Raw genomic sequence first — 24339 nt, forward strand, 5'->3', positions numbered from 1 at the left:
AGCCGGACTATGTTCCGCTCTCGGGCTTCTCCCAAAACGAGGCTGAATAGACAAAGACAAAGTGCTGGGATGTTGGACAATAGAGTGGAATGTGTAGATATGTAGCAGGGATCCTTCGTCGAGTGCGGGCTGAAATATTGCCTAAGAAGCGTGTAATAATCAGCTAGTATTGATCCTCTTCCGAACCATACATTATTCATTTACTTTCCTCTTCCGCCACGCGCGAGAGTGGATTTCGACGCCGCACGCGCCGGATTTCTCCTTCTTTACAACTTCACTTACTGGCTTTGTCTTTGCATCAACACAGTCGCTGGGGTAAAAGTACTGTCTCAACTATACCTAATACTCCGTGTCATTCTCGTCAGGTGTATTCCGGCATCGTCAGAGCATTACTTGCACGACTATCTCTGACGCGACAGTCGCGATGCCGCCCAAGGACAAAGCTGCCGCGGAAGCATCATCTTCCCAAGAGATCACGGGCCAGAGCGCACTTCCCAGTATGTACGACACTGTTTGCTATAAGTGCAAAGACTAACTTGAGCTGAAGTCTCGCGGATCAAGAAGATTATTCAATTAGATGACGATATCGTACAATGTTCGAGCAACGCTACGTTTGTGATCGCAATGGCTACGGTTCGTGACTACGATGCTTTCTCCCCTCCAGTCAATTTCGAGGCGATCGATAACTCACACACATTGCTTCAATAAATTAGGAACTGTTTATCCAATACCTTACCGAACAAGGACACAACGTCGTTAAATCAGAACGGAAGCCGCGCAAGCTTATCCAATACAAAGACCTGGGTTCGTGGCCACTGGGCAGAGGGAATGATAAATATACATTACTGACGGAATGGATCTCCAGCTACGGCCGTATCACGCATCGATAATCTCGAATTCCTCTCCGACGTGATTCCCAAAACCACAACCTATAAGCAGTTCAAGGAGAAACGGGCAAAGGAGAAGGAACCCGGACCCGAGAAGGGACAGCGCACATTAAACGGCAATATACCTGCAGCGGTCGAAGAGAAAGAGGAAGTCGAGGAACAACAGAGTCTACAGCCAGTAGAGGACAAGCCTTCGAGGGGTTCTCGACCGCCAACGGTGACAATGATGGTGGATCGAACGGTTGATGCATCTGCGGGAGATCAGGATGTCGAGATGACGGACCAGTGACGGATTCCGACGATTATGAGTTCTGGAATTATATATATGTGTGTGTATCTTTGCATGGTGGAGTTATTTGGGAGGGTATTATTTTGCTTGGGTTTTGACCTGTGGGTTAGTCAATTGAAAACATGCTGTTAACTAGTTGATTTCGCATTGGAATATTCGGATACTATTGGGGGCAGCGGAATGGAACGGACGACGGGATGAGCGGGAGGAAGGGAGTGAACGACGAAAGGCGTAATGCGGGTATATAGTTGTTAGCAAAACAAAACAAAAAGGAATAAATGAATGATCATGAAGACACATAGGTTGTTGAGGAAATAAAAGTAAATAGTAAGAATGAAAGTAGATGTGTATACTAATTAGTTCGTAGTAGTAGTGAGTAGTAATAGGCTGTGATGATTGACTGTCAGGTGAGAAGCCTGACTAAGACGGGACGACGGGCCAATGAAACGCCCCGTGATTCCGATCGCTTGTCGTAGCGAAAGCTTTGGTTCGACTCTTTCCGTATGCCGGGCCTCCGACCTCAACCTCGACCTCTTGGGAAAATCAAATCCTCCCTCCGTCCTTATCTCTCCCTCTCCACCCCCCACACCCCAACCCACCTCCCTGCGGTCGTTCTCTATTGCAATTGATTGCAATTGCTCGTCTCGCCATGTCTCTCTCCGCCGCTTCCAGCTCTATCCTGCGCGCTTGCGCCCGGCAACAACTGCCCTCTTCTCGCGCCGCCATTGCCTCCTGCCAGCAGCGGAGGGGAGTCGCTGATGCCTCCAAGTCCACTTTCGATAGCCCCTTCGGCAGCTCCAAGGAGTACTCGTCCACCCTGAAGATCCCCGATTTCAGCAAATACCAGTCCAAGAAGCCCCCACGCTCCAACCAGGTCTTCTCTTACTTCATGGCCGGTTCCCTCGGTCTGGCCTCTGCCGTCGGTGCTAAGGCCACTGTCCAGGGTAGGTACTTCTGGAGATATCAATGTTGCGCATATCCAAGAGAGAAAGAGGCGGAAAGACTAGGAGACGGGGATATCAGGTTGAACAATTGAAGGGAATGGATGTGTGCTTGACCGCTCGGAACAAATCGCTGATATGGAATCTCTTTAATCACTAGACTTCCTGGTTAACATGTCCGCCTCCGCCGATGTCCTCGCCCAGGCTAAGGTTGAGATTGGTCTCGGTGCCATCCCCGAGGGCAAGAACGTATGTTCCATATTCCCGAGCCATATTCCTCTGGCTCGTTCCCCCTTTGCAATCCGGCATTGCATCTGACCCATTTCGAAACAGGTTATCATCAAGTGGCGTGGTAAGCCCGTCTTCATCCGTCACCGCACCCAGGACGAGATCCAGGAGGCCCAGAAGACCGAGTGGCAGTCCCTCCGTGACCCCCAGGCCGACGAGGACCGTGTCCAGAAGCCCGAGTGGCTTGTCATGCTTGGTACGACATCCCCTTCTCCCCCGATCCGCCATTGTCCCCCCATCTAATACCATTCCCCCATCTAGGTGTCTGCACTCACCTTGGTTGTGTCCCCATCGGTGAATCCGGTGACTATGGCGGCTGGTTCTGCCCCTGCCACGGTTCTCACTACGACATCTCCGGCCGTATAAGAAAGGGACCCGCTCCTCTGAACCTCGAGGTTCCCCAATACAACTTCCCCTCCGAGGACACCCTCGTCATCGGTTAAACGATTTAGAGAATTGATTCGATCTTTTGAGACCGCGGGAATCGGGCGATGGCCGTAAGAGCAGAAGTAGAAGTCGGAGAAAGGGGAAGGGAGAGAAAGAGAGACAGAGAAAGAGAGAGGGAGAGAGAAGGTTTGTATTTGTGCAATAGACGAAAGCCTTCGTCTCTCTCTCTCTCTCGCTCACTCGCTTTCTACTCTATTTTGTGTGTCTTTTTTTGTCAAGATTAAAGAGACCTTGTGTTTTTAATATGGACCCTGGAAAAATGAGCCTCTTGTTCTATTACAGTTTTCTTAACACTGTTTTCTTTTTTTGCCTTTCCCTTTTTCCTTACTTCCCTCCGCTTGCTCATAGAGAGCCTGTATCATTCACTCGTTGTTTCTTCAGGGTTCCCCCTGTGATTTTTGGCTTTTCGCTCTTCGGTATAGACGTTGTCGGGAGGATGTGTGAGTGGGTGAGGATGGACATACAGATGTGTATTTTATCTGTTTGTATGTTCGATGTTGTTGAGTATATGTGCCTGTCCTTTTTTATTTTCCCTTTCCTGTTTCGTATAGTCGCTACTATCAATGCTGTTTCGGTTTCCTTTGTCCTAAGACGAGGTCACTGTTCCTTACCAGTACTTAATGGTAAATTCGACGACATATACTAGTATGGATACAGACAGGTACACCAATTGGATCTGAAATGTCTATCTATTTATACATTTATTTATCGGAACGCTGTACATCTAATGACCAGGATGAACATCACATGCTAATAATTACATCAATCAGGCTATCAAACAGATCAATGAAGATGACCTCATCATCACCGTTGCCGAATAATCATCGACAACATGCCGATCACCGCCGCACCAGCAGCAGCGCTTTGAAGAGCAACAGTGGAGAGATCTCGTTGCGTGAGCACGACTTGGCGGTCACTGAAGAGATCGTGGAGGTATTGGCGCAAGGATTCAATGAGGGGAGAGACGCGCGAGAGCTGGTATTGGATATACTCCCGGAAATTGTCAGGGGTGGGTTTGCTGACTGTGGTATTGGCTGACGGTTCCGCATCAGCTGGGTCCGAACTGAATACCTCCGGTTCGGTGCTCTCGATCGTGACGATTGCATCGGTATCGGAGATCGGTTCGTCTGCGGTAGTAGAAGCAGACGGTTCGGTAGTAGTAGTCTCAGCGGTCTCGGAAGTCTGAGGAGAGGCGGTAGATGTAGTAGACGATTCCTGCGCCATCTGGCTCTGAGCAGACACGATCTGAATCCGATCAAGGGCCTTTTCCTTCTCAATGGCTTCAATGACCTTCTCTTCAAAGCCCTTGACGAGTCTCTTGCGACGCCAGGGTTCCACGGCGATCTGGAAGATCAGGAAGAGAAGCACGTTGACTCCCATCAAACCCCAGGTACCCCAGGTACTCATTTGGCGGATCTTGTCCGACCAGACTTGTTCCTCGTGATACCGGGACAGAATGCTCTTGCTCAATTGTGCGGCAGCCTCTTCGGCCTCGTGTTCGGCCTGGCTCAAAGCCTCCTGTGCTTCGTGCTCGGCTACTTCGTTGGTGTGATCGTTGCGGTAGAGATGGGTGAATCGTTCGAGGTCAGTGGGGGACCAGGCATGTTTGCGTTGAAGAAGCTCGTTCACTTCGCGCTGAGAGGTCGATCGGTTGTTGATGGCAGCTGCGTAGGCATCTTTCGCTGCACGGACTTGGAGGCGGGCGTTGCGGAGTCGCTCCTCTGTTTACCCAAGACGAAAGTTAGAAAAGATACTATAATGACAATGTTATAGATTAAGAGCGTCACATACCTTGTGTATGAATCTCCTTCTTCAGCGTCTCAATCGCTGAATAGCCCGTAAGATCGTTCAATCGCTGGCCTGCCACGAAAATGTTGGATTGGAGGTTATCCATCACATCACTGAACCGCTTGGTAAATTGTGACCTGCGTTGCTCTATGTATGATGGAAGCCCTCCATCTCTCCACCCCTTTCCATTGGCCTCGCTCTTCTCTTTTTCTTGCTGCTGCTGCTGCTGCTGGCTCTGTGTACTTTCTCCCGCCTCCGCAGCAGCGGGAGGAGTCTGTTGCTGAGTCCCCGCATCGGCTTGTAACTCTGCGTTCCCTGCGGGAAGAGCTATGACTGGGCTTTCATCTTCCTTCGGCTGCTCAGCAGGCTTCCCGTCTTTGAGGGCATCAGATGAGTAAAGCGAGGACTGGGATCGGAATTGACATTGCAGACAGATGGAGAAGTTCCGCGGTGCAGGGTAAAGAGAGTTCGGACCAACGGCGGGCAGGAGCGGTCGTCGTACTGGGCGGGTTGTTCGGGTGAGGTTAAGGGATGATTTGAAGGACTGCCTGAGCAGCAATGGCATAGACTGCATGGCCGTTGCTAAGGCCACTGGGACGTCGACCAGACAGACGCTGGGTTCGTATGTTGTGCTGGATTGTCGGGTGGGTTTGAATGCTGCTCGGCGCCGGGAGAGAAGGCGGTCATGCGGAATCGCCGCGGTTCTGCACGGTTCTGGTGGGTATTTTAGTAGCGCAACGTTGGGGATGGTTTTGTTGGTTCCGACGAGACTAATTCTCGTGGCATTATTAGAGACCTTTGCTCGTCTGTTTGAATTCTCTTTGCTTTACATGGTGTATATCCTGTTCGTGTAGTAATTTTATTGGTATCAGAGTGAGCTACACAAACGTGAAACGACATTAACCGCCTGGTGTCCTAGTCCGCTGAGACGAAAGAAAGTGATAGAATGATGTAGACAATACATGATTAACAACGTCATTATGCGTGATCGCAGAGTTAACTGCATAGAAAATCTCCAGCGATGGAAGCCACGGAGCAAGAAATGAGTAGGATATGTATAGCGAGTGAACTCTCCAGAAGCAACATCTCCGGGCACTGACCACTCCTAGCGCAATAAATGCGAATGGAGCTGCCGGTCTTCCCTTGCTCTTAAGGCATTCAGTCCTGCACTTTATGATCTCCCTTCACGGCCTCAGCATAGGTAGGAGGTGGGCGACTATCCGGGTGGTCCTGGCTGCTGCTGCCAGCTTGGGCTTGTTCATGAGGGTGATTCGGGGTAGGTTGCCGGTTCTGTGGCGGGGCGTTTGCTGCTTGGGGCTGTTGTGGCGGCATTGTACCATAGCCCCTCTGGGAGGGGTGCTGGATCGGTTGGTGGGAAACATAGTAATATGTTACGCGACCGTTTTCCGCATCGCCAGGAAGAGGCTCATAGCTAGGGTCATCATAATCTGGTTCGGGGTACTTGAGTATAATGTACCAGGCGTGTAAAAGCCCAGGCACGTAGCCAAGGCAGCAGAGAGCAAGGTTGATGATGGAATCGGCCGTGCAAATGCCTACTTTGATCCACACTGAGCCAGTCGGTTAGCATGCGCCACCTCATGAATGCAGTGTGCGATGAGTACTCACCCGAAACTGGGGGGAAGAAAACAGCGAGAATTGCTAGAAAGATATCTGAACCACACATGGCTGCAATGGTAGACTAGGTACTCTATTGATCAACCTCCTGACCATGCAAGTGTTCACTGTAAGATCTCGGTTGGTATCCTACGGTGTAAGGATTAGTATAAGAGAAAGTACGCATGAACCTGAAGCGGCAGGTAGTTGGTGGGATGACGAACGATAAGGATGGATGGATGCCTGCCTGAGCCTCCAAGTCAGATGACGTCGTTAATATCACCTGACGGCACCGCTACTACTGTGATTCACCACATTCAGTAATCTCTTATCATTGTCTCGATGCGATAATATGACGCTTCATATATATGTGTATATATCATGAACTCCTTTCGTTGGACATAAATTCTTTTATGATGATCGCGTCCTCCACGGCTGACACTGTGCTTAGGCTGTTGGGGAGCCTGGGCACCCGAGGCTGCTGGAGACGGGAAACTGAGGGTAATCAGCGTTGGTATAGAACTCCTAATAAAAAAAAAACAGAATTTATTGTTTCACGGAGCTTTTTATAGGCACATTCTCTGCGATATAGCTTGATTCCCATCGTCTTGGGATAGTAGTAGGTCTCTTTGGAAGACAAGTCTTGAACGATCGAGGAATCTTCGATGTAGTACTAGCAGCATCCAAGTCTTGCACGTTTATATATACTGGTACTACTAGTACTCTCTGTCGTTCGTTAAATTCCCCATCACAGTATAGTTACCCACCAGTCGCTACTAATAATATTAACTAAGTAGTCAACCAATATTGGTATCCTAATAGCCTTTCCTACTGCATTTCCTCCGCCGATTCGCTCTGGAAACATACTACAGTAGTTCCTGGCCTACAAGATATTACTGTAGTTGCACTGCGACTGTCAGAGGGATAGGACTGAATATACTACAAGTAGAACTATCAACAGATCTCACATGAACGAAGTACCAATATTGATACTAGATTGCTTACACTGAGCGAGATAGATAATTCATCCTGGCCAGATTTTCTTGTTACTTTCTTCTAAGTGTCTAGAAGCATTCCACAGAGCGAAACTCTATTTTTCAAATGATGCCAAGGGATCGAACTGAGTAAACCCGAGAATGTGATCAGTAGAAACCCAAAACGGAACCTTAGATATCGGTCGAGCAGCACGGACAATATTCTACACATCCATCAGCCACAGGATTGGTGCCACGATGTGTCAAGACCAGACAGGCGATGACAAAAGTTGCTTCCTGGATCTCGGGTGAAGTTGCCTCCAGGTGCCCCTAGTATCTGTCTCATTGGCTTCCTAGAATGATTTCCTGCAGGACGCATTGCAAGGTTAGGGTGTTTTTTCCAACATGTCTTCTTGCCAGAGAGCAGGATGTGATACAGATGCCATGATACACTCAGAGTTACGGAGAATATGTGGGGTAACTCAGAGCAGCCCGGTCGGCTTTCTTACATCCCTAAAGTCGGACATAATCACGGAATACCGAATGGGAGTCTCAGAGCGACCTTGAGATGCATCTCGATAGGGGTCATAGTGGTCTCGCAACGAGCTCGACGACGGATAATCGCAGAAGCAGCATGCCAGATTCTGTGGTGAGCGAGCTCCTCGCCTCTGTTAGATGACCCTAGCATTGTGCGGAAAAGGGCGTATGCGTGACACGCAAGGGTGTATTATTATCATCAGGGCTATTCTTTAGTTGGGGCAAAACTATTTCGAATAATTGGTAGGTATTGCGACGCCATGTTGAACACCTAGTTATCGCGCCAGTTGTGTCGTTGTATTGCCGTAGATATTGGACGCATCTGAATTATTTTATAAGCCTCCACCAAGCGTGCCTATCTTCTGAGGTAGGGTCAAAAGGGATAGTAATTCGAGGGACCAGTCTGATGAAAGCGATGCAGCAGTCTTTCGTGGGCATTGGTATAGCAGAGCCAGGCGAGTGAGGCGACGATAGCGATCGGCCCAAAGTGGATGTAAGTAACATACTTACGGTACACCGACAAGTGCTCTGCGGATGGTATCTCAACTCTCAAGCTTACATGTTGACCACTTGAGAATCGTCATCCTGGGACAATGCTTCAGCTGTGAAAATATCAGAAAAGCTAATAGCAATTAATTTCCCAACCAGGCGGTTCCTAGTGTACCACAGAGTTGCACAATTTGGTTCTGCTCCCGTGTCGGCCAGGCCCACCCTAATTGCTGCTGCGGCTTTCCCTGGTTCCTTCTCCCACAAAGGTTCAGGGTGCAGATTCAGAGTAGATAGTCATTAAGGTAGCTGGCACATGTACTCCCTAACAGTGCTGGAAGACATGCCACTGCTGAGATGTATACAACCTGAAACACTGTTCTGTGTTGGCTTGAACAAGGCTAACGGCAATGGATACACTTCATCCGAATAGTGGAGGCTGGGCCATTCGCTGTGTCCAGCACAGTCCGTGCCTCTGGCACCAACAGCCTCAAATCGGACGTGTGCCACGTCAGTCGATCACCGCCAGAGATAGATAATCCCTAAGAACTGCTCCTATGCATCACAAAATTCCTCGCGATGATCAGGGCAATAAAGTTTCCGGTTCCTGCATTGATTCTTCCTTTTCTTCTCTTCTTCCGCCTGCTTGTTCCTGAGTTCCTTGCAAAGACGGCTGTATCCCCTGCAGGAACTCATTATTTGGTCTGACTCTACGCCAGGGAGTAGAAGAAAAGTCTGACCATTTTCTATCCTTGCTGCAAGCGACAAGGTATAGACAAAGTGAAACGCAAAAAAGGCAAGTGTTTACTTCACCTTTAGAAAGTTTGATGGGTGTGATAATGAACCGAGTCGGGATCGGCTCTTGTACCTCAATTCCGGGTGCTGGTGGAGCTCCGACTCAAGATCTCATTTGATAACACCGAGTCTCGCAACAAGCGAACTAACTCGATCTGTAGGCGCAACTGAACCTTCATGCGGAGGGACTCAATCGCAGCGCATTGCAGTGGAGCAGTTTAATTGGAAAGACGCCGGCTACTCTTGCGAACCGCCCGCCCCGTCCCCCTTTTGAGTCAGTCTTCTCCAGTCGCGGCCCTTCTGGTGCTTCTGCCCTTTTACCTTTTTCTGTTCGTTGCACTTCTTCCATTATTCAATATTGTTCCGTGAAGGAACCGACTTCTATCGGAGTCCAATCGCGCCCTCCTGCCGGTAGTACCTTTCTAGGTCTCTTCTTTTCGGGGGAGCCCAGAACCCAAGCGGTAATTACAACAAGCCCAGACTGGGAAAGCACGGCCTTCCTCCAGGTTCCTTGTCTAGCGCCTGCCTTTTCTGCCGTGGATCGACGCCTCTTTTCATTTCTCCTCCCGTGACTTTTCGATTATCCTGCGCTTTTCTCCCCGTCCTTTGACTTCGCCGTTGGGGTGCTTCCCGGCAACTGCTTGCTATAAACCCAACCAAGTCACTCGTTCATGCCCAGGGTCTAATCGCATCGGTGGAGTCCCTAGTGCTCTATTCAGACATTCGTTTTCGCTTTCTCTACAGTCCCATCTGTCGCACTAACCTAGGACGCGTCGACAATTGAAACCCACTCGGATCAGAGACCATCGTTGCGCACACCCAATCGTTCATTCATTCGACCCCAAAGGTGATCGCGAAAGAAGGGAAAGAGCATGGAAACAACTGATTCACTCTCCTGCTGAATGTCCATATCCGAGTTGTGATCTGCTCGTCATTGTTCTGCTCTACGATATCAATTTTCGCATCCAGAAGCACCTGGCAGTCACCAGTGCTGATTCAACCATGTCCAGCACGTGTATCTCATTGTCGGGCTCGACACAATGCCCTGCTTTTGACAGTTCCTCTGTCTCGACGAATTCCAGCCTGTATACAGACTTGTATGTACAAGCGTCCGGCATGGAAAATTCATTGCGCTAATTGCTTCCTAGTCCCTTCATGCAATACGTGTCGAACCTAACACAGTTCGACAATGAGCTGAGCAGCTATGTAATGCAGGGATATGTCAGGGAAAAGTAAGTACTCCATTCCGCAAAGGCCGGGGAGATGTCTGACCAAAGCACTATCTACTAGGTATGAGGAATACTTGGGCTGTCAGGGGGTAAACTTGACAGATACCGACGATTATTATGCCCGCTATACGACAAGTGTATTATGTAGCAGCCTGGTACAAAGCTCAAAGAGTGATTGTAACCTGTCCGATGAAGAGTCAAGACCGCTTTGCGCTGATACCTGCGTTCGTCGATGCCCTCTTAATTATTCGTTGCCTGGAAATCCTCACTAACTACTGTTAGGCATCAATGGCGATCAGTGAAGAGGCGATAGTTACGGATACTAACCTCTGCTCCGAAAAGGCAAGCGACTACATGTCTCAAATTCGGTCTGACTTTACGATCTGCGCCCTACCAGCCGATTCGCTTACGGTAACTTGCATCACGGGAGCCGAAAACGAACCGAAGAACTGCGGATATCGTTCAAATCTCTTGGGACTGTGCTCATATTGCGCCTCAGGATCGTCAAATTCCACCGATTCGTGCTGTACAGATTCGAATGCTGCTACTCGGTGTTCGAATGTCACAGTTCCGTCTTCGACACTTCCCCCGATATTCACCTCTACAGCTGCGTCCAACTCAACAGCAGGCTCCAATGACTTATCGGGAGGGCAAATAGCGGGAATTGTTATAGGTTCGGTAGCCGGATTTGCCCTTCTCGCCGCATTAGCCGTGTTGGCATTGATTTATTGGCGTCGCAGGCGCCGGGCTGAGAATGATAGCTCACTGAATCAGCCCAACCCTCAGAGGAAGGGGTCACCGTCAATGCAGCAGGACCGAAGTCTGCATGAGTTTGCTGCTATACCCGGCGGTCGAGTTGCCAGGATGTCCGCCTTGCGCGAAGTCTCCAGCTCATCCCCCGCTCGATCTCGGTACTCTGCTTTGTTCGGTGGCGGAAAGTACAGCGACACCTCAGATTCCGACCACGGTGCCAGCCCTGGAGCAATGTCGAAAAAGATTCCCCCCACAACAGGAAAGCGCCATGGATCGCTTTCCAGTAACTCAGCCTTGGCTGGTGCGGGCACAGATTCCTCCCCTCGTTCAGGAACCGGCGGCCAGTATTCGTCACCGGACGGACTGACCAGCGGCCAGTCGGAGCAGCTATCTGCCTTCCAAGATTACTACTCGCAGGATGACATTCATCCGGGTGACAAGGTTGCCGTACTCTGGGCATACCAGCCTCGGGCAGGTGATGAGTTTGCGCTGGACCGCGGCGAAATGCTGAAAGTGATCGGCATCTGGGACGATGGTTGGGCTACTGGTATTCGAATTCCCGAAACGGCAGAGGATCACGATGCTCGACACCGCGAGCAACGAGATAGTGGTGTTTCTAATGGCTCACGGCGGGCCGCTACATCTCCCGCTCCCGTTGGGGATATCAAGGCATTCCCTCTGGTCTGTGTATGCCTCCCACAACATTGGAGGAAGATCATCGATGGCGGACAAGCTGAGGACGACTAAGGATAGGCAGCAGCTATTTGCCCATCCGTCGATTCAACACATGTCACCAATAACGCCAGATTTTATGCCCCAGTGATGATCTTTCTTTCCGATATTGATTTTCTTTGCGCAATTGCTGGTTATAACGGCTAACCCCTCATATATTTTGTCTTTTGCAACCAACCCTGTCTCAAAATTTTTCTGACATGGACGATATCCTGAGACGATGTCATACGTTTGTCATTTGCGCTTATTCTCTGTTGAATTCTTTGAGCTTCCATATACCCCATTCTCCTGCAACAACTTGTTGCCACTTCATGTATGATTTTTTGTTCCTTTGCTTCCCTTCATCTCTACATACGATTTCCCTCTTCTGTGCCCCTGTTCCCACCATGTACACACATTTCGTGGACGAAGTGATGTCGATTATTGGTGCGGCAGCGGGGTTCTTATTTGGAGCTACCTAGTCACCATCGTGCAGGTTGAACAATGTTAAATTTTACGGTCTGGAAGTATAGATTATTCTGATGCCGTGTTTTCATAGACGTTCTGAATGGTTGAAAATGACACTGAAATGTAGCTGTTTTACGCATTCTGTATGGAATGATAACGACATACGATGATCGTACCCGGAACACATGCATGCGATGCATCTTCACTGGAGCTAGGGCATAGGTAGAATATACACGCGTCCGACTTGGGCCATCAGGCACTACGAAACTTGTGATGATGACGGACAGCCATGTGCATTGCCTGTAATATATCAGGTTCATGCCCTGACGTGATACTGTTCGGCTAGCCGGGGCTAGTTCCATGGTTGGTAATCTATCAACGGCGGATTCTTCCGGTGTAAAGCAAGATTCGTCTGCCTGGAGGTACCAAGAATAGAAAAAGCCAACAGCAGACTGACAAAGGCAGGCAGGCGTCTACGAAATGCTAGCTAGCTAGTCTAGCTGGTCAACATATTATTACAGCTAGATTGATCTCTCCCAAGATAGCAGGCCCCCACACTTAGAGAGCGACCGCCGAGGTAGGGTTCGCAGATGCCTGGGTCACCGATCTATGCTCATGTACCAGGCACTGGCCCCAACGCACCGTCATAGCCCGTGAATAAATGCCTGACATGCATCAGGGTGCAGGCAGGTGCATTACCAACAGTTGTGCGTATGGGTTGGTCACGCCTGCCTACAGTAACTACTGGACCAACCCAACCTCATAATAAAGTCCAGGCTCATTTCGTCATAACCGCAGGATTCAGGGGGAAAATAAGTATGGGTGGGAAGGGGAAATAAGCGGCCGGTGGTGCGACGGGTGGGTCACGTGCCAGGCATCCCCCCCCACCGCCGCCGCCCGCCGCAGCAGCAACCCAGCAAAGCACAACTAAATGCCCCTCTATCTCCATCTCGGTTCCCATCCATCCTCCCCCGTTATATTCCTCTCTTACATCCCCTCATCCTGTCCCCGTTGCTCTTTCGCAGACCCCCTTTAAAAGTCATTTGAACAGTCCCAACGGTGCTTGGTGCGTATGCCACTTTTCTCTTTTCATTTGCCCTTTTCTTCTTCAACCATTCTGCGATTATGACAAAGGACAAATAAGGGGGAATCCGGCCAACTAACATCGCGTGCATGCGCAGGTCATCCGTCTGTCAACTCGTCTTACCTCTTTTCCATCTCACCCCTTTATCCACATAAACAACCATGTCTGTGAGTAATAATCCATCTTGTGCTTCCTGCTCAGGGCTAACCGTTTATTTCCCTGTTTTGTAGCTCGCATCTGGGTATGTTCCTGACTGCTCCAAATCTCCGCATGTGTCTTCGAACATCCCTACCGTATCGGAGAACTCGATGATGGCAACCCCGAACAAGGCTGACTAAGTTACGGAGGACAGTGTTTCTATCACCGATGAGTGCATCACCGCATTCAACGAGTTCCGCATGAGCGGCAACAGCAAGGGAAGCAAGACGAAGTTTATCATTTTCAAGATCGCCGACAACAAGAAGGAGGTCGTCATCGACGAGGTCTCCCAGGACGAGGACTATGAGGTCTTCCGCACCAAGCTCGACCAGGCCCGTGATGCTAAGGGCAACCCCGCTCCCCGCTACGCAGTTTACGACGTCGAGTACGACTTGGGCGGTGGTGAAGGCAAGAGGTATGATGATGGCGATGGCTTAACGTCCGTGCTAGGATATCTGCTCACTTTCTTCTCACCACAGAAGCAAGATCATCTTCATTTCCTGGGTTCCCAGCGACACCCCTACCCTCGTACGTTTCGCACCGTCTCAGCTGTTTAAGCCCCAAATCATTACTGACACCGATGAAATAGTGGTCCATGATCTACGCCAGCACTCGCGAGAACTTGAAGAACGCCCTCAACATCCACACCTCTATCCATGCCGACGACAAGTCCGACATCGAGTGGAAGACCGTCCTGGCCGAGGCCAGCGGTGGTAAGGCTGGCAAATAAACAATGGCGCCGGCTGGGCCCGGGCCAGGTGACTTGGTTGTTGCAAATTGCAACACATCACTCTGACTCACTTTGCGGAGTACCTCGGAACGACCAACTTCTTCAGTTTCTCTGCACAAACTTAGTTAAATGAGAGATCGTTACGACTTGATTTCTTTTGATAGTGACCGTATCATCTTGCGATCGTGGCACTTTTCCTTTTTTTTCCAATGATGAACGAATATTGGGGAGGGGCTTTTCTTTCTCTTTATCAGCGTTTGTCTGTACAGAATACTGTTACGTGCCATGATGTGTGAATACGCGATTCGATGTAGAGTAGAAACATCAGGTCACCCTGCACACAACCCACCCCCCAAAACTGTGCTTTCAGTCGAGTGCTTAGGTCTGATAATCGTGTGAAGTAGGCTATCTCGACCATTGAGTGTTGAGAAGGAATGCCGGCCAGGTAGTATGAGTAGTAGTGAGTAGGTAGTAGGAAGCACTTGGGTCTTGGGTTGTGAGAAGGGCGGCTGGTCAGCGTTGACTAGATGTAGGGAAGATAAGGCGCCGGGGATGAATGGGAAGGGACACCCTAGAAGACTAGACGGATTAGCCTTAGATTATACTAGTAGTATAACTATACCCTATAGGAGAATTCTGGTGCTGACGGTAATTGGGAACATCATCGTAAGATGTGTCTTGGGGGCAAAAGCCATGGCGGACGGTCGGGACGGGCAGCGGGCGTGGACCAATGAGGGCGGCGGTAAAACGGACTAAGCTAGCCTGTCCGGATACTCGACTTCCACCTCAAACCACAAGTCGAACGTCGTCTTCGTCTCCCATCGCGACTCTTGGTACCCCCCTCCACTCTACCCCAGGTATTTCCCATCTCGAATTCCGACGAATCGGCCCTCTCGCTGCTGGAGAGCTGCTTTTTGGCGATCGATTGATTCTAATACGCGCGCACACCCTTAGCACACAATGTTCCTTCGTTCCGTTACTCGCGCTGCTGCTCGCAGCTCGGCTGTGCCCACCACGGGCCTGCGCTCCTACCGCACCGTTTCGGGCCCAATGGCTTGCCTGAACGCTCGTCCTCAGACTGAGAAGAAGTCTATCGCTCCCCAGCAGACCCGCGCCGCCTCCGAGCATGCCATCTCGAATCCCACACTCGCCGGTATTGAGAAGCGCTGGGAGGCCATGCCCCCTCAGGAGCAGGCCGAGCTGTGGATGCAGCTGAGGGACCGCATGAAGGTCGACTGGCACCAGATGACCCTCCAGGAGAAGAAGGCCGGTATGCTGCTCTTTTCTTGCCCCTTTCCGCTATCTTCCCCGCGTCCAGCAGAATTTTGCTAACATGGGTATTTTTTTCTTCTTCCCCTCGATTTAGCCTACTGGATCTCCTTCGGACCCCACGGCCCTCGCTCTGTGCCCCCCAAGGGCGAGAACCTCAAGATCTTCTTCAAGGTCGCCCAGCTCACCCTTGTCAGCTTTGGTATCTTCTACATCATCCACATGTTCGCCAAGCCCCAGCCCAAGACCATGACCAAGGAGTGGCAGGAGGCCTCCAACGAGTATGCTAAGGTATGTGAAACCGACTATTTGACTTCTTCACTTGCCAATTGGCACTGTCTTCATGGTGGAGCGGTCGCTGATACGTATCATCACAACAGCAAGAGAACATCAACCCTATCTACGGTATCAGCTCCGTGGGTTACGAGGGCAAGGGCTTCGTCCAGAGCCCCCCTGCTGAGAAGCAATAGATTGCCTCCACCCCTCGGGAGGAACAGGTATAACGACGGGGTGTGCAGTGGATGGGTAGTGTTGGGCTACAGGAATGAACTGCTGCCTCCCACCGCACGACCTTTGATGACGCCGGTTCTGTGCCCATCAATTTTGGACACGATCCTTCGCCTCTGTTCTACTTGTTTGTCAATGTTAGCCCAAAAAGACCTCTGTATCTCGTACTGTGCAATAATCAATCATCTCCTTTGTAGCCATAGAAAGATCAGATTGCAGGTTCTTTCGTGTTACTGCTGTAAATGCTGTAGAATAATATATAGGATGAAAATTGTATACGCTCCTTCAGTAGCTAGTAATAAACGCGTGCTACATCTTAAACTAAAACTTTTATAGATCAAGCTTGCAATGTACACAGGGAAAATGCTACGATGATCACTGTATAGGTGATTACATACAAGATGACGTTACTTTGATATTCCCTGCTGGGCAGGGCAAAGAAATGGGAAGGTTCGGAGCCACTGTTCGGTAGAGAGGCGGTAAGTCGGTGGTTCAAGTTTAAAAACCGGAAGAGAGCTGTCACAGTCAAAAATGCAGAGTCTAATGCTCCTCTAGAAAATTAAACGAGCAATAACAGTAATAACAATAATGAAAAATTATTATAAAAATAACCACAGTAGTGTATCTACTCCATGTTCAGGAATCAATGGGGGGTGGTGGTGCTGGTGGTGCTGGTGGCTGGGTTGGCTGGTTGGATCCAAAAATGAAATGCACGGTCGCCCGGTTGTTTACCGTCGAGACACCGCAAAACCAAGCTGGGACCCCCGAAAGGGTAATCACGGGAACACGTCAGATTTTTTTTTCGTTACAGCAGCGTTCGTCCGATATCGTCGGTCTGCCTTTCCGTTACAGCGAAAGAACAACTTGCCTTGTTGTAGGGAGGCAGCCCCAACCCCCTCACGAAAAGAGATGGGCTTGAGCGCTCTTTGCAGATGTGAGGGGAAAGGGAGGTATTTCTCGGAGTTGGGTTGTATGATGAATTTATGAATAATAATAAAATTCACTGTATATAAAGTTTTATTTTTATTGTTTATGTTGTTTATTTTATTTAATTTAATTATAGCTAGCTCTCTTTTTTATTTTTATATATATTTACCTAGGCATAAAAAAAGAGAGAGAGAGAAGAAAAGGAAAGAACAGTAGTCTGTATTAGTATTATTTTGATGGGGTACCACCTTTCCTCCCAGTGCATCCGGGCGCCAAGACCATCCCCATTTGTGTGCGAATTTCCCCCTAACAACCAAACAGGGCAAGGTGGGAAAGCTCGAATTGCTCCCAGTATCGAATCAACGCCCCGACCGCCAGCATCACGGACATATGGGAGTCATTAGGTTCTGCAGAGTAGACTGGTAAAGATGCGGTCGCCATAGTAGAACCTCCTAGTGAATGTCGGCGAGCTGAAAGCTGGTTACCATGCTGGCCAGCGCGTTGCTCGGTACATCACGGGATCGTCGGCAAAACCGCCCCGGAAAGGCTAAGCCGGACACATTCGCCCGTGTCCACCTCAACCTCAACCTCTTCCCTTCCTTTCCCTCTTTCTTCCCTCTCCCCATCCTCTCGTCCCTTTGACCTCTTTCTATACCCCATTTCGCTCTTCAACACCATCAAGATGTTCAAGAGGTGTGTGACTATACTTCCCCGGATCCCTACTCCAACCTTTTACATTTTAAGATAATTTTTTTATCTACCTTTAATTCTTTTAAAGGCTTGCAACTAACCATTTCTTTCCCCCTTGTTACAGCGGTCTTGCCCGGACCTTCGGGAGGGCTGCTTTTGCCCGACCTACCTCCGTCGCCCGTCGCGCTTTCCAGCCTAAGACCAATGGCCTCCCTTCCCTGGCCCGTATGGCCAGCACTGAGGCCTCTTCCGTTGGAAAGATTCACCAGGTCATTGGTGCCGTCGTCGACGGTATGTGCCGGTCCCCCGTTCCAGAGAAAACCCTGCCGGCGGCTACGCGAAAATCTTTTCCGAGCCTCGATTCCATCCACAATCCCATCAAATTCGACTCAATGGCCATCAAATGAACACGATATCTGACTCTCGCCAACAGTGAAGTTCGACGGTGACAAGCTCCCTGCCATTCTCAACGCCATTGAGACCGAGAACGGTGGCCAGAAGCTCGTCCTTGAGGTTTCTGTATGTACACCAGAAAATCGAAGCTACAATGACATGAAGCTCTGATAGCTAACCCAATCTAGCAACACTTGGGTGAGAATGTCGTTCGTACCATTGCCATGGACGGTAAGCTTCTCCTCTCCCTCATGACCAGGAAAATAGAGATTTGCTTGGCAATATCAACCTCTTGTCACCGCTTTCTCACTCTAACCTGGTCCTTCCACGTGTACTCGTCTCGCCGTGGCTAACATCAATGTTTCACAGGTACTGAGGGTCTGACCCGTGGTGCTGCTGCCCGTGACACCGGTGCTCCCATCACCATCCCCGTCGGTCCCGGCACCCTTGGCCGTATCCTTAACGTCACTGGTGACCCCATTGACGAGCGTGGTCCCGTCAAGGCCGACAAGTTCCGTCCCATTCACACTGAGGCTCCCGAGTTCGTCGAGCAGTCCACTGAGGCCGAGATTCTCGTCACTGGTATCAAGGTCGTCGATCTGCTTGCCCCCTACGCCCGTGGTGGTAAGATTGGTCTCTTCGGTGGTGCCGGTGTCGGTAAGACCGTCTTCATTCAGGAGCTGATTGTAAGTTGCCAATCCATGAACTGGAGATTTGGTGTGACCCATAGAACTAACAAATTATTTAGAACAACATCGCCAAGGCTCACGGTGGTTACTCCGTCTTCTGTGGTGTCGGTGAGCGTACTCGTGAGGGTAACGATCTGTACCACGAAATGCAGGAGACTGGTGTCATCCAGCTCGAGGGTGACTCCAAGGTCGCTCTGGTCTTCGGTCAGATGAACGAGCCCCCGGGTGCCCGTGCCCGTGTCGCCCTTACCGGTCTGACCATTGCCGAGTACTTCCGTGACGAGGAGGGTCAGGACGTGCTGCTCTTCATTGACAACATTTTCCGTTTCACCCAGGCCGGTTCTGAGGTGTCTGCCCTTCTGGGTCGTATCCCCTCTGCCGTCGGTTACCAGCCCACTCTGGCCGTCGACATGGGTGGTATGCAGGAGCGTATTACCACCACCACCAAGGGTTCCATTACCTCCGTCCAGGCCGTCTACGTCCCTGCTGACGATTTGACTGACCCTGCCCCCGCCACCACCTTCGCTCACTTGGACGCCACCACTGTCTTGTCCCGTGGTATCTCCGAGTTGGGTATCTACCCTGCCGTCGACCCTCTCGACTCCAAGTCCCGTATGCTCGACACCCGTATCGTCGGTGAGGAGCACTACAACACCGCCACCCGTGTCCAGCAGATGCTCCAGGAGTACAAGTCCCTCCAGGATATCATTGCCATTCTGGGTATGGACGAACTGTCTGAGGCTGACAAGCTCACCGTCGAGCGTGCCCGTAAGCTCCAGCGTTTCCTGTCCCAGCCCTTCACCGTCGCCCAGGTCTTCACTGGTATCGAGGGTAAGCTGGTCGACCTCAAGGACACCATCCGCAGTTTCAAGGCCATCATCAACGGTGAGGGTGACGACCTTCCTGAGGGTAAGTTAAAATCTCTTGATCTTCTAATTTGTTGACCAACATGGATGCTAATTTGTTTTTCTACAGCTGCTTTCTACATGGTTGGTGACTTCGAGTCTGCCCGCGCCAAGGGTGAGAAGATCTTGGCCGAGCTCGAGAACAAGGCCTAAATGTAATATTGTTTTTAAGCGCCCTTTTCCTTTTTTGTTAGACATGGACTTCCTTTCTTCCATGTGCCGTTTTCTACCGATCCGTGTACAGTACTCGAATTGAGAAAAGGGAGTTGAAAGAATGGCGAGGTCCCCCCTATATAAAAGGATGAGAGCGCTCTTAACGTACACCTCTCTGAAAGTCTGGATGGAAACTTCCAGGCTTTGTGTTACACTACGTGCTCATGTAAGTAAGTTAAAATGACCACAGTCAGCCTGATACCCGCTGGGCTGGGACAATTGTACTCAATTTCCTTTGTTACTCCGGGAGACCGTGATATCTTGCTTTGTAGACATTAGTAGTATAGTAGTAGGTAGGGTGTAGTTTTGTATGATTCTGTATATTAAATCATAACGTCCCTTCTAGGACACGTATCCACATCTCGTTGCCATAGCATCACCGTTCTACTACGTATACCCCAGAAATATCTCAACTGCATTGCAACCATTTCAACAAGTATCATCATCATGTTACCTAATTCAGATAGTACTCCTTCTTTTCGCTACAATTTTAGTGAATAGTCAGTAGTAGCCAGCTAGTACGAGTAAGTCCTAGTCCTAAGGTCTGATATATATATATGATATTCATATAACGGAATGAAGGGCTGAAGGAACGCAATGGACTCACTCACGGACAGGATGAGCTATCATGGCCAGGTACTACTAGTACTACTAGTACTAAGTAGTAGTCAGAAGTAAGATCGGAATGGAGAGCAATACTACTAAGTGCTTCTCTATTGGTGTTTGTTGCTTTGGGGTTGGAATGGATTTATTGTATAGTAGTACCAGTACTCTGCATGGTGCCATGTAGTATCATCTATTTTTACTGATTACTATGATGAAGAGATATAGTAGGTAGTAGGTAGTAGGGACCCGCCAGGCTACTACTACTACTAGTAGTTAGTAAGTACTAGTGCTAGGTAAGTAGTAGTGGTGGTGTTATGGTTCGACTGATAGTGCGGAGAGTGAGAGTGAGTAGGAGTGGGAGTGGTTAGTATAAGGTGTGCTTAATGGTACTAGTTTGTATTTGGATATTATATGACTGAAATATCATGGTACAATATCGAATGAGTAAATGGTAGAATGCAGAATGGACATTAACAGACGCTATAGACATTAACTCAAAACAGAACAATGAGTGGTGCATGTTTATTCACACGTATCATCCCCTAAGGATTTATGCTGCAATTGTCTGAATACACTGACTTTAGCCGAGTGGGAGATCAGGAGAACTACGTGAGGTCGACCTATAGGGTCTCTTCCAAGGCAAGAACCTATGAGTTGACATAATTGTTAGCATTTCGTGTCTTAGTAGAATAGACTCAATTGCACTTACCAGTGCTGTTCGCGTTGGGATATAGACCTGCAGATAATTGCTGCGGTCATTCCAAGGCAGATCTGTCGTGAAGAAGCGCGTTTCCTTGAGATTGCGGCCGAAGCCACCGAACTCCTTGTCATCGGTGTCAAGCACGATTCTGTAGGTTCCGGCTTGCTCAACGCCCACTCTGTAGTCTGTGAAGCTGTTTGTAGGATGGAAGTTAAAGATCCAGAGGAGGCCCGCACGTTCAAAGACAAGGACCTTGTCACCCTCGTGCTTCAGGCTGATGTATGCTTGTGGGGAATGGAGCCAGCCGTATTTCTCTTCGGTTAGCTGCATGGCGCGGTCGAAGTCATTCAGAAACTTATAGCGGAGCAGATGGTCTTCCGTTAGGTTTAGTTGGCGACGTGCGTACCAGAACGAATTGTTATTGCCGGCACGAGGGAAATCGAGCCATTCGGGATGACCGAATTCGTTACCTTCAAAGTTGAGATAACCCTCACCACCGAGAGCATGGGTAACCAGGCGGAGCATCTTGTGAAGAGCCATGCCTCTTTCAATGATAGGCGTAAACTCTGTCAACACGGACATGTGGGTGTACATCTCCTTGTCGCAGAGCCACATCATGATGGATTTGTCGCCAACAAGCCTGCCTATGAATTAGCTGTGGTCAAGTGAAATAATGGAAAAATAAACTTACGCCTGATCATGGCTCTCCGCGTAGGCAATCGTCTTCTCCCCGTGACGTCGGTTGGTCAACGTGAAGGAGAGGTTGCCAATGTCCCATTCACTGTCCGACTTCTCTTTCAGGAGCTTGATGTACATGTCTGGAATTGCCATGGCAAGTCGGTAGTCAAATCCAACACCCCCAAGGGCGTGCGGCAAGCACAGTGCAGGCATTCCAGATACATCCTCTGCCACAGTTATGCACTCGGGGTATAGACTGTGGAGCATTTCGTTGGCCAAGGTCAGGTACATCACACCTTCGCCATCTACTGAACCGCCAAAGTATTCGTGATATCCGCCAGAGAATCCTCTAATGTCGAGTTAGTATTGCAACGAAAAGGTATAGGAGGCTGATCACGTACGTTCCTATGCCGTGGTGGACATAAAGCATACTTGTAACACCATCAAAACGGAAGCCGTCAAACTTATATTCTTCCATCCAGAAGCGGAGATTGCTCAGGAGGAACCTCAGAACCTCATGGCTGCCGTAGTTGAACAGACGACTGTCCCAGAGGTCATGCTGACCCTTCCCACCGGAGTGGAAGTAGAGATGGTCAGAGCCATCAAACATGTTCAGCCCGTCCAGAACATTCTTGGACGCATGGCTGTGGACGACGTCAAGAAGCACCACCAAGCCCATACTATGTGCTGTATCTACTAGCTCTTTCAGGTCTTCCGGCGTACCATAGCGACTGCTAGCCGCGAAGAAGCTATTGACCTGGTACCCGAAGCTGGCGTAGTAGGCATGTTCCATAATGGCCATGAGTTGAATCGCATTGTACCCCAGATACTTGATACGAGGTAGCATATTGGCAGTGAACTCTTTGTAAGTTGCGACCCTCGTTTCTGGCGAAGAAATACCCACGTGGGCTTCATAGATACGAAGGCTTTCGGGCCTCTTTGGGCGAGAATGCTTGAATTGATAGCGCTCAGTAGCTGGAGGGTTCCAGAAGACCGACTCATATGTCGGAGACACAGTAAGATCTTGCACGACACGCTTGATCCATGCAGGGATTCGGTAGATTCGTTCTCCTTCGGGAGTGACCATGGTTATCTGCGAAGCGCAGCGATGTTAAAAGAAATACATCCTGCCTAGTTGACTCTATGCACACTCACCTTGATCTTGCTGTCATGAGGGATCACCGGGACCCCATCTTTCGCAGGCAATGTAATTTCCCAGACACCGAAGCTGTTCTTCGTCATCGGGTGGGCCGTGACATCCCAATTGTCTGCCAGTCTCAGTAATGTTTCACCGGCTGATATCCTCCGCATAGCTAGACGTACTGAAGTCCCCAACTAGCTCAGCTTCAACAGCATTAGGCGCCCATTCTCTGTAAGTGATGTCGCCATTGGCGTTGACATTGAGACCGTATCTCTCGTAGCCCTACCGCAAACGTCAAGTTAGTTGGTGCTGGTCATTCCAAACAACCCAGTTGAGTGGTGTCAATCATCTCGAACAACAGTAGCAGCAGTAAATGTCACGTACCCTGCTAAACTTGTCCAACCCGCCCTCAGTTTCATTAATCGTCTTGACCCAGCTCTCTACGTACTGGAATCTCTGCTTCAGAGCATCGCGGAAGGGCTCAAGCCAAGGATCAAGCTGGATAACACCTATCGAAACAATTAGACGAAAGAAAAGACAATGACTCTCAAATCGAATCAACTGACCTGTACCATCTGGCGACGCCGATTGAAGGGCAGTTTGAGTTTCGGTAGAAGCCATGGAGAATGGATCGCCAGTGGCAAGAGATTAAGCTCTGGGGAATGTGGACCGTAGGGATAGAATAGATAATAGTAGTACAACAAACAAGAGAGGAATCTAGTTAACAGCGTCAAAACAAGATGAGCTCTGGAAAAGAATAAACAGGACGAGAGGTGGGGAATCCCAACCGATGGGAAAAGTAGTAGGAGGAGGAGGTGGTGGTTGAGGCCATGCGGGGGAGAGTCGAGGCCAAAGCTCCTCTTTCTTCCCTGTTGGTTTGCTGGTTTGCTGCTGCTACCCTTCCCGCCGTGACATCACTGCAACACCCCTGCTTCTAGACCTGGTCTGCCCAGCCCCCCTCCTCCTTCTCCCTCCCTTCATTATTTTCTCGTCGCGCGCTTATTTCTCAGCTTTGAATAACAATTCGTCGACGTGAGATACTGGTTTACGGCCTCTGTTTGTATACTGCTTTTTGGGATGGTGTGTGTATGTGTTTCACTGTGTTGTGATAACGCGACAGGAGGAAACTGAGCTTTGACTTCAGGTACGGAAACAGGTACCCGCCCTACGCAGCAACTCGGGGCTCAGGGGGTCTGAGGGTCGGTCAGATTACTCGCGAGGCTTTGCGATAGCCACGGGCTACTTAAGTACGCAGTGCGACAATAAGTTTACAATAAGGCTTAAAGCAACATCATTTGAGGAGAAGATTAAAGTCACTATGTTACAGCTGTTGAGAATTGAGCTACATGCTGAGGCACTAAAATGCCCTCTACCATGAACTTCTACTCAGAATCAAGCTGTG

At 49.7% G+C, this 24339-nt stretch overlaps 10 protein-coding genes across 10 annotated transcripts; 6 read left to right on the top strand and 4 right to left on the bottom strand.

Moving 5' to 3' along the window:
* Positions 1 to 424: 424 nt before the first annotated feature.
* AKAW2_41077S (histone-fold domain-containing protein) lies at positions 425 to 1176 on the top strand (the record flags this gene model as incomplete). Its single annotated transcript, XM_041689476.1, has 4 exons — positions 425 to 497; positions 548 to 633; positions 714 to 804; positions 866 to 1176. 4 exons carry the CDS (start codon positions 425 to 427, stop codon positions 1174 to 1176), a joined length of 561 nt encoding a protein of 186 aa, XP_041543157.1.
* A 649-nt stretch (positions 1177 to 1825) lies between these two features.
* On the top strand, positions 1826 to 2848 carry rip1 (ubiquinol--cytochrome-c reductase catalytic subunit RIP1; the record flags this gene model as incomplete). Its single annotated transcript, XM_041689477.1, has 4 exons — positions 1826 to 2120; positions 2278 to 2366; positions 2451 to 2601; positions 2667 to 2848. The coding sequence occupies 4 exons, from the start codon at positions 1826 to 1828 to the stop codon at positions 2846 to 2848; spliced, it is 717 nt and encodes a 238-aa protein (XP_041543158.1).
* Positions 2849 to 3656: 808 nt separating this feature from the next.
* she9 (putative mitochondrion biogenesis protein (She9)) lies at positions 3657 to 5214 on the bottom strand (the record flags this gene model as incomplete). Its single annotated transcript, XM_041689478.1, has 2 exons — positions 3657 to 4573; positions 4644 to 5214. The coding sequence occupies 2 exons, from the start codon at positions 5212 to 5214 to the stop codon at positions 3657 to 3659; spliced, it is 1488 nt and encodes a 495-aa protein (XP_041543159.1).
* Positions 5215 to 5798: 584 nt separating this feature from the next.
* Positions 5799 to 6324, bottom strand: AKAW2_41080A (putative stress response RCI peptide; the record flags this gene model as incomplete). Its single annotated transcript, XM_041689480.1, has 2 exons — positions 5799 to 6208; positions 6267 to 6324. The coding sequence occupies 2 exons, from the start codon at positions 6322 to 6324 to the stop codon at positions 5799 to 5801; spliced, it is 468 nt and encodes a 155-aa protein (XP_041543160.1).
* Positions 6325 to 7757: 1433 nt separating this feature from the next.
* AKAW2_41081A (uncharacterized protein) lies at positions 7758 to 7916 on the bottom strand (the record flags this gene model as incomplete). The annotated part of the gene is made up of 1 exon (XM_041689481.1): positions 7758 to 7916. One exon carries the CDS (start codon positions 7914 to 7916, stop codon positions 7758 to 7760), a length of 159 nt encoding a protein of 52 aa, XP_041543161.1.
* Positions 7917 to 10048: 2132 nt separating this feature from the next.
* On the top strand, positions 10049 to 11775 carry AKAW2_41082S (SH3 domain protein; the record flags this gene model as incomplete). Its single annotated transcript, XM_041689482.1, has 4 exons — positions 10049 to 10143; positions 10195 to 10278; positions 10337 to 10499; positions 10558 to 11775. The coding sequence occupies 4 exons, from the start codon at positions 10049 to 10051 to the stop codon at positions 11773 to 11775; spliced, it is 1560 nt and encodes a 519-aa protein (XP_041543162.1).
* Positions 11776 to 13452: 1677 nt separating this feature from the next.
* Positions 13453 to 14219, top strand: AKAW2_41083S (actin-binding ADF family protein; the record flags this gene model as incomplete). Its single annotated transcript, XM_041689483.1, has 5 exons — positions 13453 to 13458; positions 13522 to 13532; positions 13644 to 13904; positions 13969 to 14017; positions 14079 to 14219. 5 exons carry the CDS (start codon positions 13453 to 13455, stop codon positions 14217 to 14219), a joined length of 468 nt encoding a protein of 155 aa, XP_041543163.1.
* Positions 14220 to 15179: 960 nt separating this feature from the next.
* On the top strand, positions 15180 to 15958 carry COX5A (cytochrome c oxidase subunit IV family protein; the record flags this gene model as incomplete). Its single annotated transcript, XM_041689484.1, has 3 exons — positions 15180 to 15489; positions 15586 to 15779; positions 15869 to 15958. 3 exons carry the CDS (start codon positions 15180 to 15182, stop codon positions 15956 to 15958), a joined length of 594 nt encoding a protein of 197 aa, XP_041543164.1.
* Positions 15959 to 17604: 1646 nt separating this feature from the next.
* Positions 17605 to 19752, top strand: ATP2 (F1F0 ATP synthase subunit beta; the record flags this gene model as incomplete). Its single annotated transcript, XM_041689485.1, has 7 exons — positions 17605 to 17615; positions 17737 to 17903; positions 18046 to 18131; positions 18194 to 18236; positions 18375 to 18691; positions 18754 to 19603; positions 19670 to 19752. 7 exons carry the CDS (start codon positions 17605 to 17607, stop codon positions 19750 to 19752), a joined length of 1557 nt encoding a protein of 518 aa, XP_041543165.1.
* A 1286-nt stretch (positions 19753 to 21038) lies between these two features.
* On the bottom strand, positions 21039 to 23558 carry GLC3 (1,4-alpha-glucan branching enzyme GLC3; the record flags this gene model as incomplete). Its single annotated transcript, XM_041689486.1, has 8 exons — positions 21039 to 21065; positions 21128 to 21758; positions 21810 to 22145; positions 22198 to 22889; positions 22952 to 23064; positions 23120 to 23219; positions 23322 to 23446; positions 23504 to 23558. 8 exons carry the CDS (start codon positions 23556 to 23558, stop codon positions 21039 to 21041), a joined length of 2079 nt encoding a protein of 692 aa, XP_041543166.1.
* Positions 23559 to 24339: the final 781 nt, after the last annotated feature.

This window comes from Aspergillus luchuensis, chromosome 4 (assembly GCF_016861625.1).
Source record: "Aspergillus luchuensis IFO 4308 DNA, chromosome 4, nearly complete sequence".
Taxonomy (NCBI): domain Eukaryota; kingdom Fungi; phylum Ascomycota; class Eurotiomycetes; order Eurotiales; family Aspergillaceae; genus Aspergillus; species Aspergillus luchuensis.